Source organism: Brachyhypopomus gauderio, chromosome 3 (assembly GCF_052324685.1).
Source record: "Brachyhypopomus gauderio isolate BG-103 chromosome 3, BGAUD_0.2, whole genome shotgun sequence".
NCBI classification, from domain to species: Eukaryota; Metazoa; Chordata; class Actinopteri; order Gymnotiformes; family Hypopomidae; genus Brachyhypopomus; species Brachyhypopomus gauderio.
Genome location: NC_135213.1, coordinates 9103175 through 9115821, shown reverse-complemented (window position 1 = coordinate 9115821; position 12647 = coordinate 9103175). Strand labels below are relative to the sequence as shown.

Here is a 12647-nt window from a genome sequence, read left to right as displayed (position 1 = left end):
GACTGCGGGGCCAGTGTGCAGTGAGCAGGCGTTCTCATCCATCACACCAACCAGCACCTCAGCCCAGGGCCAAGCCCACGGGCAAATTAATATTCTTATAGTAAAATAAATGGCGCAATAGCACCGGTTTAGCAAACATTTGCAAACATTTACGGAATACAATTGCGTCCCGCATAATAGATGTCCGTCATCTGAATTGGGAACGGCGAACTAATGCCCTTTCACCTTTTCCAAACAGGCTTAGGTCAAAAGGTCAGATGACCTCACACGCTCCAATGATGTCATAAAAAGGATCAGCGAAAAAGCTGTAAAGAAAGCCGAAAGAGGAGCAAAAGCAGGAGAGAGTGACAGGAGAAGAGGAAGAGAGAGAGAGAGAGAGGGAGAGAGAGAGAACGAAAGGGGGGGACATGGAGGAATAAAGGGGAAAAGGAATAAAGAAAGGGAGGGGATAAGGGAAGCGAGAGAAATTGAGAAGAAGAGAGAGTGAAAGAAGGGGGGGGGGGGGGAATGGGGGGGCTCCAGGCAGAGTCCTCAACACTGCGGCCTTTAGCCGACTCGGCCTTCTCGAGGGTGGCCGGCAGGCCCGAAATCTGACTCCGACCTTCCTCAGACCGCCGCCGTACGGCGTCCACGCAGAACAGGCCACGCCGAGCCGGTCCGCCCTGCGCCCCTACAGGCACGCCGGTTCTGTAGCGAGTCACCGTCATTTACATGCAGCCAAAGGGTGCCACCCTCAGCCAGGCCCAGCCTTTTGAACAGAATGGCAGGGCCAGATGTCACAAAGCCTTTTGGGGGGGGGGGCTGGGTCATGTGACCCCACGCTGGGGGTAGTCGGGATGGTGAAGAGTGAGCTACAGCTGTGACGGAACAAAACTGGAACACATCCTCGCACATTCAGCCAAGGCCCCACGCTACCAGCCCCAAATCAATCAGTCGCTCTCACGGCGGGGGAAGCGCCTGCTTCTTTGTGCTCCTGATATTGGGCTGTTTACTGATCGCTATCAGCTCCCCTCTCCTCAACGCTGCGCTTGGACACGTTTCAAAAAGCCAGGCGTCTTTCTTCGCCCCCCGCCCCCTTTCTGTAAGGAACCCCACTCCTTAAATGGCTTTCAAAACAGGAAGCACAACAATAAAACTGAAAAGTGAGAATGCTCACAGTAGACATCCTCTCATTTCAGAGCATGCGTCTCTCTCTCTCTGTGTCTTTGGTGTGCATGCAACACACACACACACACACACACACACACACACACACACACACACACACACACACACACACAGTATGTGTGCACATGTACACATACATATGCATGTGTGCTCGCACACACACACACACACACACACACACACAAATGTTGACCTTCATATATTTCCTTCATATATATTAAGTGGCCACTTCATGTAAGAGGTCCGTTACCACTACACTACACCCTCTGGCAGGCAGTGGTGACCCGTCTGCATACAAACACAGCTGCTTTAACGACGTCTCCCATGCAGCCAACTGCTGAACAACCAATGGAGCAAAACTCCCAGAGTGAAAACCACTGCAAGCCTGTAATATTTACCGCTTTAGGCAGGAACACATGAGAAACCCAGGTGTGTAGCCCACTGCGCCCCCACTCGGATGGGCCGCTCCAGAGAGACGCCCTGACCCCATCCTCAGAAGGCCAGCAGAAGTGGCTTTTTTGCTCCTTGACTGAAAAGAGCGGTGAGAGACAGCTACACACCCTTCCGCACATTCGGACAAAACAAATCCCAACGAATCCTAACCCTAACTGACCACAGGGCTCCCCTTTATCTCCACACCCGCGTATGACGTTCATCGTCTCGAGGCTCGCCAAACCCGTCCATCATTGCAGTCTAAAAACGGTGTGTACCTCAAACACACCCCCCCAAACCCCTCCCCCACCCACCAAGCCCCTCCCCCACCCCACGCCCGTGGGTACCAGAACCCCGCCCCCCCCCCACCCCATCGATTCTTCCCGGGCGAGGCCTCTCCCCGTGTGGACTGATTCCGCAACAGTGTCATCTTTACCGCCGCTCCTCTTTAAAACGACTTTTACTCCAGTGACGGAACGTACAAACGGCGAAGGTGGAGGGGAAGAAAGAACGAGAAAAACTGATACATGCGCTCCGAAGTTTCGCCCATCGATTTCTTTTTGATGCGCGAAAAAGAAGAAGAAGAAAAAAAAAAACCGCGGACCACGAGTTCAAAGGCATGAAGGTCTTTTTTGATCACGGCTACAGTAGCGGCGGCGGTAGCAGTCATGCGAGACAGAGAGCGTTCACGCCGATTCCCTTTTGTTCCGGCCTGCAATTCCGGCTCGGAGCGGAGCGGCCGCGTGGTCAGCAGCGCCTTTAATGCACAGCGACGTTAGCACCTGCTGGGGGGGGGGGGGGGGGGGGGGGGCATGTTCCCATGATGCACTGGGGTTTGAGCACAAAGGGAATGCGCTCTCCTACTGTACAGAGCCGCAAACATGAGTAAGCGCTTATGGTCATGCTAGGAAAACTGACTGGAGTAGAGAGAGAGAGAGAGAGAGAGAGAGAGAGAGAGAGAGAGAGAGAGAGAGAGAGAGAGAGAGAGAGAGAGAGAGATGGAGGAAGGGGAGTAAGAGAGAGAGAGGGAGAGGAAGAGATTAACTGAGGAGAGGAAGAGAGAGAGATGGAGAGAAGGGAGTAAGAGAGAGAGAAGAAGAGAGAGATTGAGGTGAGGAAGAGAGAGAGAGAAGGATAGAGATGGGGAGAGAGATGGATGGAGAGAGGGAAGAATAGAGAGAGAGAGGTGTACATGCACAGTGAGGGAGATGCTAGACTATGGGATGAGCCATGGACAGTGAGTTTATGACACATCCTTTTCATTTTAATCCTAAATGTCATTAATTTTTTTTATCACTTTCAATTTTCTCCATTTGGATATTTATCTTTTTTGTTTGCCAAAGCCCACATTAACTGAAAGAAAACAATTATTATTTGAGCTGTTAATCAGTATAGGTATCATTAAAGATAAAGATATATATGTAATCCATATCACAAGTTGAACATTTATATCAAGTTTCCTAAATCTACATGATGAATATGATAACATCCATCAGTATAAAATGCAGTTTGCAGCTTGAGGTCAGCTGTCGAGTTTTTGGCAAAATTTTGAAAATTTTAAAATAAAACCAATGAATGAGTGCTATTGATGTGAAATGGTGTTTCAGTCAGCTGTTGGGTTGGGTTGGGTCAGCTGCTGTGCACGTTTATGAATCTTGTTGGTTATATAGCAACAAAAATTCACACCTTGCATCAGACAAACACGTCTTTCCTCTGTTTGCTTGTAAGAGCTCATTAAGCTTGAGTTTGCCTTACTCTTCAGGTCTTCTGCTGTTGTGGATTTGACGCAGTCATCAAGTGTCTACATGCTGGTGGATTTATAGAACATTTGCAAAAATGCAAGAAATTCCACCCATTTGGCCGGTCTGGCCCGAGAGCGCCCCCGGCCCAAATCACCTGGCGCTCAGACAGCACCATCGCCCCAGCTGCCACGTCTGGCCCGAGAGCAGCCTGAGTCGGTCACCCAGACTGGGCTCTCTGATGTGCTCTGCTGTCCTCTGGGGGCTACAATTAGACCATCAAACTCATTCCAGCCAGGAATCGGCACACATCTCCAGAGCCTCTCCACAGAAGAGACGGCCAGCTTGTAAGACAGGGGAGGTATCCTTTGATGTTCCACACAGCCCAAGCCAGCCTTTTTGCTCATATTAATGGTGAGGAGATATAACAATTAAATGAGAAAGCAGCAGACAGCAGACAGGCTGCAGAGCTAGCGTTAGCATGCAGGAGTCCCTGAAGCAGACACGGAGTCAGACAGCAGACGGCTTGGGGGGGATATCAGGGGCTCATCTAGCTGCTACTGCTGCATTAGGGCCATTACGAAAACAGATGCGGTAACCAGTGGTGTAAATGTTAAAGGATGATGGATGACGGCTCTCCTGAGCGTGTAGATCTGCATACATAGATAATGGCAAAACATCGGTTCTGTTAAAAACATCTCTTGTTGTGATCAGACTGCTGTGTGTGTGTGTGTGGTGTGTGTGTGTGTGTGTGTGTGTCTGGCCCTGCTCCCAAAGGCTGTCACGCCGGCCGCGTTGCATAAGTCTGAGCATCCTTCCCTCACAGTGTCGGGCCGGCCCCTAATGGCAAACGTCCCGGTAATTCCACCACTGACACTGACTTTCTCGTCTGCTAAACACCCTCCCCGGGCTCAGACCGGGACACGCTCAGACACATTCCAAACGCTCGCGCAAAAAAAAAAGGGAAGAAAACAGCGACGGCTTCGGTCTGACCCGCTAACACCTGCGCGACAAATTGGGCCAAATCAGCGTACGGGCTGCCTGGCGCTGAGCGCGTCCTCCGTGGGCCGTTCCGCACGCCGACGTCATCCCGCAAGGACACAGCGGAGCGGCGACGGATCACAGGAGCTTCTCCGGTTTAGCGGTTTAATACGACACCTTCTCTTGATCGGGCAGACACCACCCTAAGTTAAAAAACTAATGCAAAAATCCGCTTCTTATAATCCAGACAGCGGCGGCTGGGGGTATTACGCTGGTGTTTTAGGTAACCGCAGCCCACGCACGGATCAACGCCGGTGGGAACATTTGTGGCTTGTCTGATGACATTCTAAAGGGCCGTCAAGACTCTTTGGAGCCAGACAGCCACTTACACGCCGTTTCCACACCGCGGCAAAAGTTCCAATTAAAGTCTCCATTTGCAGTGTTGCATAAAAACAAGTGACATAAAGAACCACTGGGCTATCCAGAGGTGTGGAGGACAGCGGATAAAGGGAGAGGTAGGGAGGGAGGGAGGGGGGGGGGGGGGATGCAGCGTGCCGTCCAAAGCACTGCGGCGGCATCATCTGGGCTCGCCATGCTCCCATCCGACGCTGGCGGAGGCGGGAGGGGGATAAAACACGGTCGTGCGAGGGGGGGGGGGGGGGGGGGGGGCCTTGTTACGGAGGAACCGAGCGTGTCTGCGATGAGAGCGGGCCGGTGTTCAAAGGGACACAGGCCAGTGGAGCGCTGGCTGCTCTGGCGTCTCACCCAGCTGTCCTTAATGAGCCTCCCCCGTAAAGCCGGGGCTCTTGTGCAGACGCCGGCGGCCCCCCGCGCCAGCCCGGCCTCAATCACGGCCCACCGCCTTATTCAAATCTGCATGCTCCGGCCCGCGGAGCTTACCGGTGAGGCCCGCTCCCCCCTCGGCTGTGTTCCTCGCCCCCTGGCCCGGGTAGCTCTCCTCCTGCCCTGGGTATCTCTCCTCCAAGGGCTTTAATGATGCCCAGGAGCGGATAGACATGCAAATAACGGTGTTTAGTTCATGTTAATATCACACGGAAAGTAACCTGCGTTCCAGCTTCTGAGAGGATGCTTTGGGCCTTTATAAAGGGTATACAGGGTCACATTGTAAGGGCAGGTCATGGATTCGGATTTAATATAGTGAAAACTCCAGTGTCCATTCCAGATCAGAGCCACCCAGGTACCATAAGAGGTGTCCCTGTTACACGCCTCCATCACACAGACTCCATCCTCCATCACTCCATGATGACGGAGATGATGGCTCTCACGCCACCCTTCCCTGTTTCAGACGTTACGGACGCACGGAGCCGGGCAGCTCCTGACTGGACGCACTGTGGAGAAATTCGACAAACTCAAGAGGAACAAAGAAACAAAAAACTGCACCAAAACTGCTGAGAGGAACAAAATCAAATAAACTGGGCGTTAGTCTCACAAAGGGTGAGCTGCCACACATCTGAAACCAATCTAAAGAGTGAGTGCGGGAAAGGACAGTATAAAACTGCCTAGAAATCAGATATGGAGTGTTCCAGAATAATCCCTCTCACACTCCCAGCAAGGCCTCCAAATGTAAACCTGATTTGGGTTGGCTTAAGTGCTCCCTGGAAGCATACAGCATTCCAGCTGCCAATACAAACACACATACACCCACCCCCTACACCCCCTACACCAAACACCCACCCACCCACACCTGTGCACGCACGCACGCACACACACACACACACACACACACACACACACACACACACACACACACACACACCCAAACACACACACACACACACACACACACACACGCCCACGCATACCAAAAAGAGGGAAAGTGTTAAAATTTAACTGTCACAGTGCATTCAGTTACAACAATAAATTGTTCTTTGGGAATGTCAGCTCTACCCCTCCTCTCCACCACCCTCACTCTCCTGCTCTCTCTCTCTCTCTCTCTCTCTCTCTCTCACACACACACACACACACACACACACACACACACACACACAACACCCACACCACACACACACACCCACACACACCACCTCTTGAAGTCTCTCACCACACGGTGTGGCCAGGGCTAGCCCGCGTGTCCATAAAGAAGTCGGTAATTGCGTCTGAAACACAGGGGGCTTTCGTCCAAACTAAACAATGGATTAGCGAGGGAATGTGCTGTGGGACACGAGGTGATTCCAGTGGACCACAGACGCCTTCACCTTCTCCTTCCTGACCGCCCTCTCAACACGGGGCTTCCACAACCACAAATGTGCTGGGAAAGGACCATTCATTTTCACTACAATTAAATTATTGCGTAAATGTATCAGTGCTTGTGATGGAGGGAGTTGAGCGGGAGGCCTACTAAAACAAGCAGAGCAGGTCAAAAACAGCTCCATGTCCTACAGGCCGTCTAAATCACCATCACCACCCCCCCCCCCCCCCTCCCCCATAAGCTCACCTAAAACTTCCCTGGAAACCAGAGCAGGCATGTTGAAAACAAACAGAGTTAAGTAGAAAAGGCAACAAGTGATTATGTACAGCACGAGAGCAGGACGGGCTCGCGGTCCATGCGGTCTGCGGCAGGACCGAGGATGCTCAGGACGTTCAGGACGTTCAGGACGCTGGCCAACGTCACCGGCTCCTTCCCAGGGTCCCAGCACTTCCGTTACTGATAATCCCGACAACTCCACGCTTAAACACATGGTGTAAGAACACTAAAACGTGCTGACAATTCACTGCGTGCCTGTCCCGTGCCAAACGGTGAGTAAATAGGGGCATTTTCTTCATCCTTATCTTGTCACTTCCTCTGCCTCCTCCTCCTCCTCCTCCACCCTCCCCCTCCCTCCCTCCCTCTCTCTATCTGCTGAGAGCTACTTCCAAGCTACTCTATTACAGGACAGTGAAAGGAGGTCATGTATCAGTTTACCCAGCGTCCCCTCTCCAACCACATGACCCCTCCCCCCTCCGCCCACTCAGGCCTATGTCATTCCATCACTCTGCCCCTCCCTACCCCCCTCCCTTCTTTCCTCTGCCCCATTCTATTCTTCCATAACGCCACCCAAAAGCTACGCCCCCCCCCCCCACCCCATATACCCCCACCCTGCCTGCCCACAGCCCGACACTAATTGGTAAATCTGTTGAACCATAGCAGGCCAACAATGAGACACCTGGAGTTCTGTCACAACAAGTTTCTCTGTGAAACAGCCTTAAGGGCTAATACTGTACCAGCTCACAGTGCCTCTCCCCACACCAGAAGACGTGTGTGTGTGTGTGTGTGTGTGTGTGTGTATGTGTGTGTATGTATGTGTGTGTGTCTGTCTGTGTGTCTGTCTGTCTGTGTGTGTGTGGTGTGTGTGTGGTGTGTGTGTGTGTGAGTGTGTGTCTGTCTGTTGTGTGTGTGTGTGTCTGTCTGTATGTGTGTCTGTCTGTGTGTGTATACATGTGTGTTTGTGTGAGTGAAGGGGGGGGGGGGGTGGGGGGGGGTAATAATGTGTGTCCACCACTGGCTCACAGGAAGTCCTTGAGGAAGTTTTCCCCTCTATCGAAAATCCTAAACATGTTCAGAATTCAGTGTGTGTAATCACCCCCCCCCCCCCCAGAACACCGAAGAACTGCTGCGTGTCTGTGTCTGTGCTGCTCTACACTGCCACACTGTGGTGTGGAGAAACCCTGTACAGCTGTGCCTTCAACCCGCCCGCGTGTGCCTACACCGTGTGCACACGAGTGTGCCATTCAGGCAGAGAACACACACAGGGGAAAATGAGAAAAAACATTTGTCACATCAACATGCTTGAACATATTCTCTTTAACTTACACACACACACACACACACACACACACACTCCTATCAACACAGAAGCTCCTCCCCAACCCTGTCAAACAAGTTCTTGTGGCAAGGTTTTGCAAAGCCTTAGAAGGAGGGTGGAAGAGAGAGAGAGAGAGGAGAGAGAGAGAGAGAGAGAGAGAGAGAGAGAGAGAGAGAGAGAAAGAGAGAGAAATTAAAAAGCTTTCAGCTAGCATAACATTGTGACACATTGGGATGTCTTCAGGTGTAGTCTTTTTTATTACCTATGTTGCCAAGGTAATCAATGAGCAGTGGATCACCTGGGCAATTCAGCATGCAAGAGGCGTAATAAATAAGTAAGTAAATAAATAAAAACAAGTCTCTGTGACCGGTTTTAGCTGGTAATGCCAACGCTGCCCTGGGCTAAGATGATGCGATCTGAACACCTCTCGCCCCGCTGCTCACACGTGCGGGCACAGTGCCCGTCAGAGCAGGGCAGCTCGGCGTGAGCCCCTCCCCCTCTGTGCCCAACACGAGAGCCACACTGCACACACTCAATGCCCCCTCAATACAGCCATGACACAAACTGTTTGTGTCTGTCTGTCCTCTCCCTAACCTCCTCTCTCACTCGCCGTCTCTCTCTCTCCCTCCCCCTCCGTCTGTCTTTCCGTCTCCCCCTCTCACTGTCCCCACACGCTCGGTCTCCCTGTCTGCACCACCGGACACCGCCACGATTACGGACCGCCGGACCAGGGGCGTCGTCTCACGCGGCCCTCTTTAACCTGGAGCGGTGGGGTGCCACGCGCGTGTGCGGAGGACGAGGAAGCTCCACCCCCCCCAAAGCCCTCACTGGCACACATTCAAGCCCAGATGCCGGGACTGAAAAGCACCCTCTTCACGCCAGCTGCTGCAGGAGAAAGCAAGAGCAGAAAGAACGAGTCGGTGCCGCTCCGGAAGATGAGAGGAGAAATAATGAATGAGGCACAAATGCGGCTCGCTGGAGCGCTCACAAAGGTGGAGCTCCGGGTGGGGTGGTGGGGGTGGGGTTGTGGGGGTCGGGTGGAGGGTGTGGGGGGGGCCACCGGGAACGTTCCTGGGAGCGGCTGGCCGTCCCTGGGGTCGCGTGGCCGCACGGGCCGGACACGGGGGGGGGGGGGGGGGGGCGTCTGGAGGAGCCGGGGGACAGCGCAGCGGCTGCCCACGGCGAGGACGTAGCCAGGGTGAAGCGCCGGGGCGGCGGCTCCGATCAGCGCTAATGCAGCCATCAGTGACTTGGATTTGAAAGTACTTAAGCAAATGTCATTTGAGCTCTGTTTAAGCCAGCTACAAGAATTCAAAAATCTCACCAACTGAAATTGGTGAAGGCTCAGATCTGCCTGTCCGGGGAATCCCAAGCAGAAGGGCCCCTGAAAGGCAAAGACGGACGTCTCACGTCACAATTATTTCATAGTACACTCATTTACATCAGCCTAGCAGGGCATAAATTAACACACTATCAAACCCCCCCCCCCCCCCCCCCCCCCCCCCCACCACCACCACCACCACCACCACCACCATCATTTAATTCCCTTTTATGGTCTGCTTCCTGTATCTGAGGACTTGGGTCGATGCCCATTCATTTAACATCACATACAAATTCATACACACACAACCACACACACAAGCAGGAGTGTGTATGCTTGCGGCATGTGTGGATAAGGACTCGGGTTGTGGGTGTGTGTGTGTGTGTGTGTGTGTGTGTGTGTGTGTGTGTGTGTGTGTGTGTGTATGGTGGATCAGTTTTAGCTAGAGAGAGGCATAAGCGTGGCTATGCTAAGGTGGCTATGCTAAGGTGGCTATGCTAAGGTGGCTATGCTAAGGTGGCTATGCTAGCATCTGCTGATGGGCATGTTTGACAGGGGCTCCTGTTCAGGACGGGTCAAGGACAACGTAACACACACTGAGCTGAAATCCTGCATTTATCTGACCCTGTGACTGGATTGCAGCACACACACATCCCTCCTTCCTCAGGACTGTGAAGTGCTGAAGTGCTGAGAGTAAGACGGGTGACCCTTAAAAACACAGAGGCAGACTGCAGCCATAAAGAGATGTGGGGTCAGGATACGGTGCGGTGTCTAATGTGAGTGCGGTAGGATGGTGACCAGAAATGCAGCACTGTCTGAACCAGGACTGGAGAGGACAGGACAGCACAGGAGAGGACAGGACAGAACAGGACAGGACAGGCAGGGAACAGGCAAGTACTGATAAAGTACTGAGACACAGAGGACTCCATCTAAAGAGAGTAGAGTTCTACAGTATGTGTGTCTGAGTGTGTGTGTGTGTGTGTGTGTGTGTGTGTGTGTGCGTGCGTGCGTGCGTGCGTGTGTGTGTGCGTGTGAGCTGGGGTTCAGCGTGAAGACTGAGGTGACACTGGGGTGCTCATTATCAACGTGGGGGCCCGGTATTTCCCAGCAGGCCACTGGCCCTCCCAGCTATTGTCCAGCCAGTCCAGGTGCACCACCATTCACAGACCCAAAAAAAGAGAGAGAGAGCAAATTGCAAAGTGAAACTCCTGGGCCCTCCGCATGCCGAGAACACGGCTCTGCCTCTCACACGCAGCGGGAGGCTGGGAAGGCACGATGCCCTGCAGCCCCGCCCCCCCTCCCCTGCAGCCCCGCCCCATATGACTCAACGCCAGGGGTTTGGTTTAATGGGCAGCAGCGGGCCCAGCGTGGTTAAGTTCAGCTTGGACGGGCGTTAGGACCACGCAGCTACGAACGCAGTGGCGGGTGGGAGGTCCCGCTCTGGGTGAACTGCTCACATTCCCTTACTGCCTTGGTTCTAATTACCATACACTTAGAGCCGGCCCAGAACGGAACAGCGCTGTCTTGCCCCCCACACCCTCAAATACCCCCCCCCCCCCCCCCCACCCCGCTTCCTCCTTTCTCTGTGTCCTCACTGTTCCCGCGTTTTACACACACACACACACACACACACACACACACACACACACACACACGGACCACAGTAGACCATGGTGGGGAAACAGTTAACACTCCAGCCATCTCCTGCTGCTAGTGAAAGCCCTGAAAACAATGGAGACATTGTCCGGCCTCCCACAAGACCCAGAGCCAAAGGGATGGTGTGTGTGCGGTGTGTGTGTGTGTGTGTGTGTGTGTGCGTATCTGTGTGCGTGTGCAACATCTTCCAGCACAGTTATGGAAACACACACACACACAGACACACACACACACACACACACACACACACACACACACACACACGCGCGTACACCCTCTCTCTAATGGAAGGACTCCTGCTTTGAAAGCGAGTGGCCGAATGGCGTCCTGCGTGCGCTCCGGTTCACAGGTGGACGTGAGCGACGGCTCTATCTGGGTTCAGTCGGCAGCCCGGCTCCCGGGTGCAGGGGCCTGCCGTTGGTGGGCGGAGCCACAGCCAGGGTGCCCAGCGGCGGACAGCTGTGTGCACGGACGGGCGGAGAATCCGGGTAAGCGAGACCCGGAACGAAAGGCCAATCTGTCACAGCTGGGGAGAGAGACAGCACAGCTTTCGCTCCCAACGGCCTCGCCTCACACAGCACTGGAGCCACATCACACACACAAGTGTGTGTGTGTGTGTGTGAGTGAGTGTGTGGGTGGGTATGTGGAGGTGAACGCTAGGGCACTCGACACCTATCGGCCTACCAATTGCTGCAATACTTGTATTGCTGACTACAGCTGTCTGTGTGCTCTGTTTGCACACGTATGGAAGTGTGTGTGTGAGCACTCTGGTCTATTATATACATATATGTACACACACACACTTGTGGGACGTGAGCACACTGTATTTCTCGGGGCCTAGAGGTACAAGCAGGCTGCAGAGGGTCGGTGTGTTCTGCCCACGCCAAACACCCGCTCGCCCTGTTCTCCGGGCCAGGGGTCACGACCCCCACCCGCTGTTACGTGGCTACCCAGAACGATCCCAGCGCAGCTGTGATGACCGGGAGAGAGGCTCCCTCTCCGTCACTCCTCACTGGTTCTGTTGCTCCGTCTGGTTAATACCAGGCATCAAGCTTTACACTTCTCACCCTCTCTCACCCCTTCTCACTCTATCTAGCTCGGTCCACGTCCGCTCTCTCTCTCTCTATCTCTCTCTCTCTCTCTCTCTCTCTCTCTCTCTCTCTTTCCGTCCCTGTCTCCCTCACCTGTCCCGTGCACCTGGGTTCCTGTCTGTCTTCCTGCCCCTCCAGGACCGGCGCGTCATCTGAACTTTGGCTCCTGGTGTTTATCTGGCACCCGTTGGCCCTCCTTATCTCCGAGCAGACAGCTCGGTGTGGGAGCCATGGGTCAAGGCAGCCAGCTGACACAGCCATTCAGGAGCAGAAACTAAACTCCTCTGGACCCGTCACAGGTTACAGAGACAGATTGATTAGAGGGTCACATGCCGTAGCGTGTAGTCCCTCTCCGGGAAAAAAAAGAAACAATTATATACTCTATATATATATATTCCTGAGGTAAAATATATATATATTTATTATATATTTATATATATATATATATATATATATA

General features: G+C 53.3%; 1 protein-coding gene across 2 annotated transcripts in view; it reads right to left on the bottom strand.

Annotated features, from left to right (window-relative positions):
- The window catches only part of tcf7l2 (transcription factor 7 like 2), a 77117-nt gene that overhangs the window by 32442 nt on the left and 32028 nt on the right, over positions 1–12647 (bottom strand). For both annotated transcript variants that reach the window (XM_076999338.1, XM_076999337.1), the window contains exon 5: positions 9447–9506. In XM_076999338.1, coding sequence (XP_076855453.1) covers positions 9447–9506 — 60 coding nt within the window. The remainder of the gene's footprint in view (positions 1–9446; positions 9507–12647) is intronic.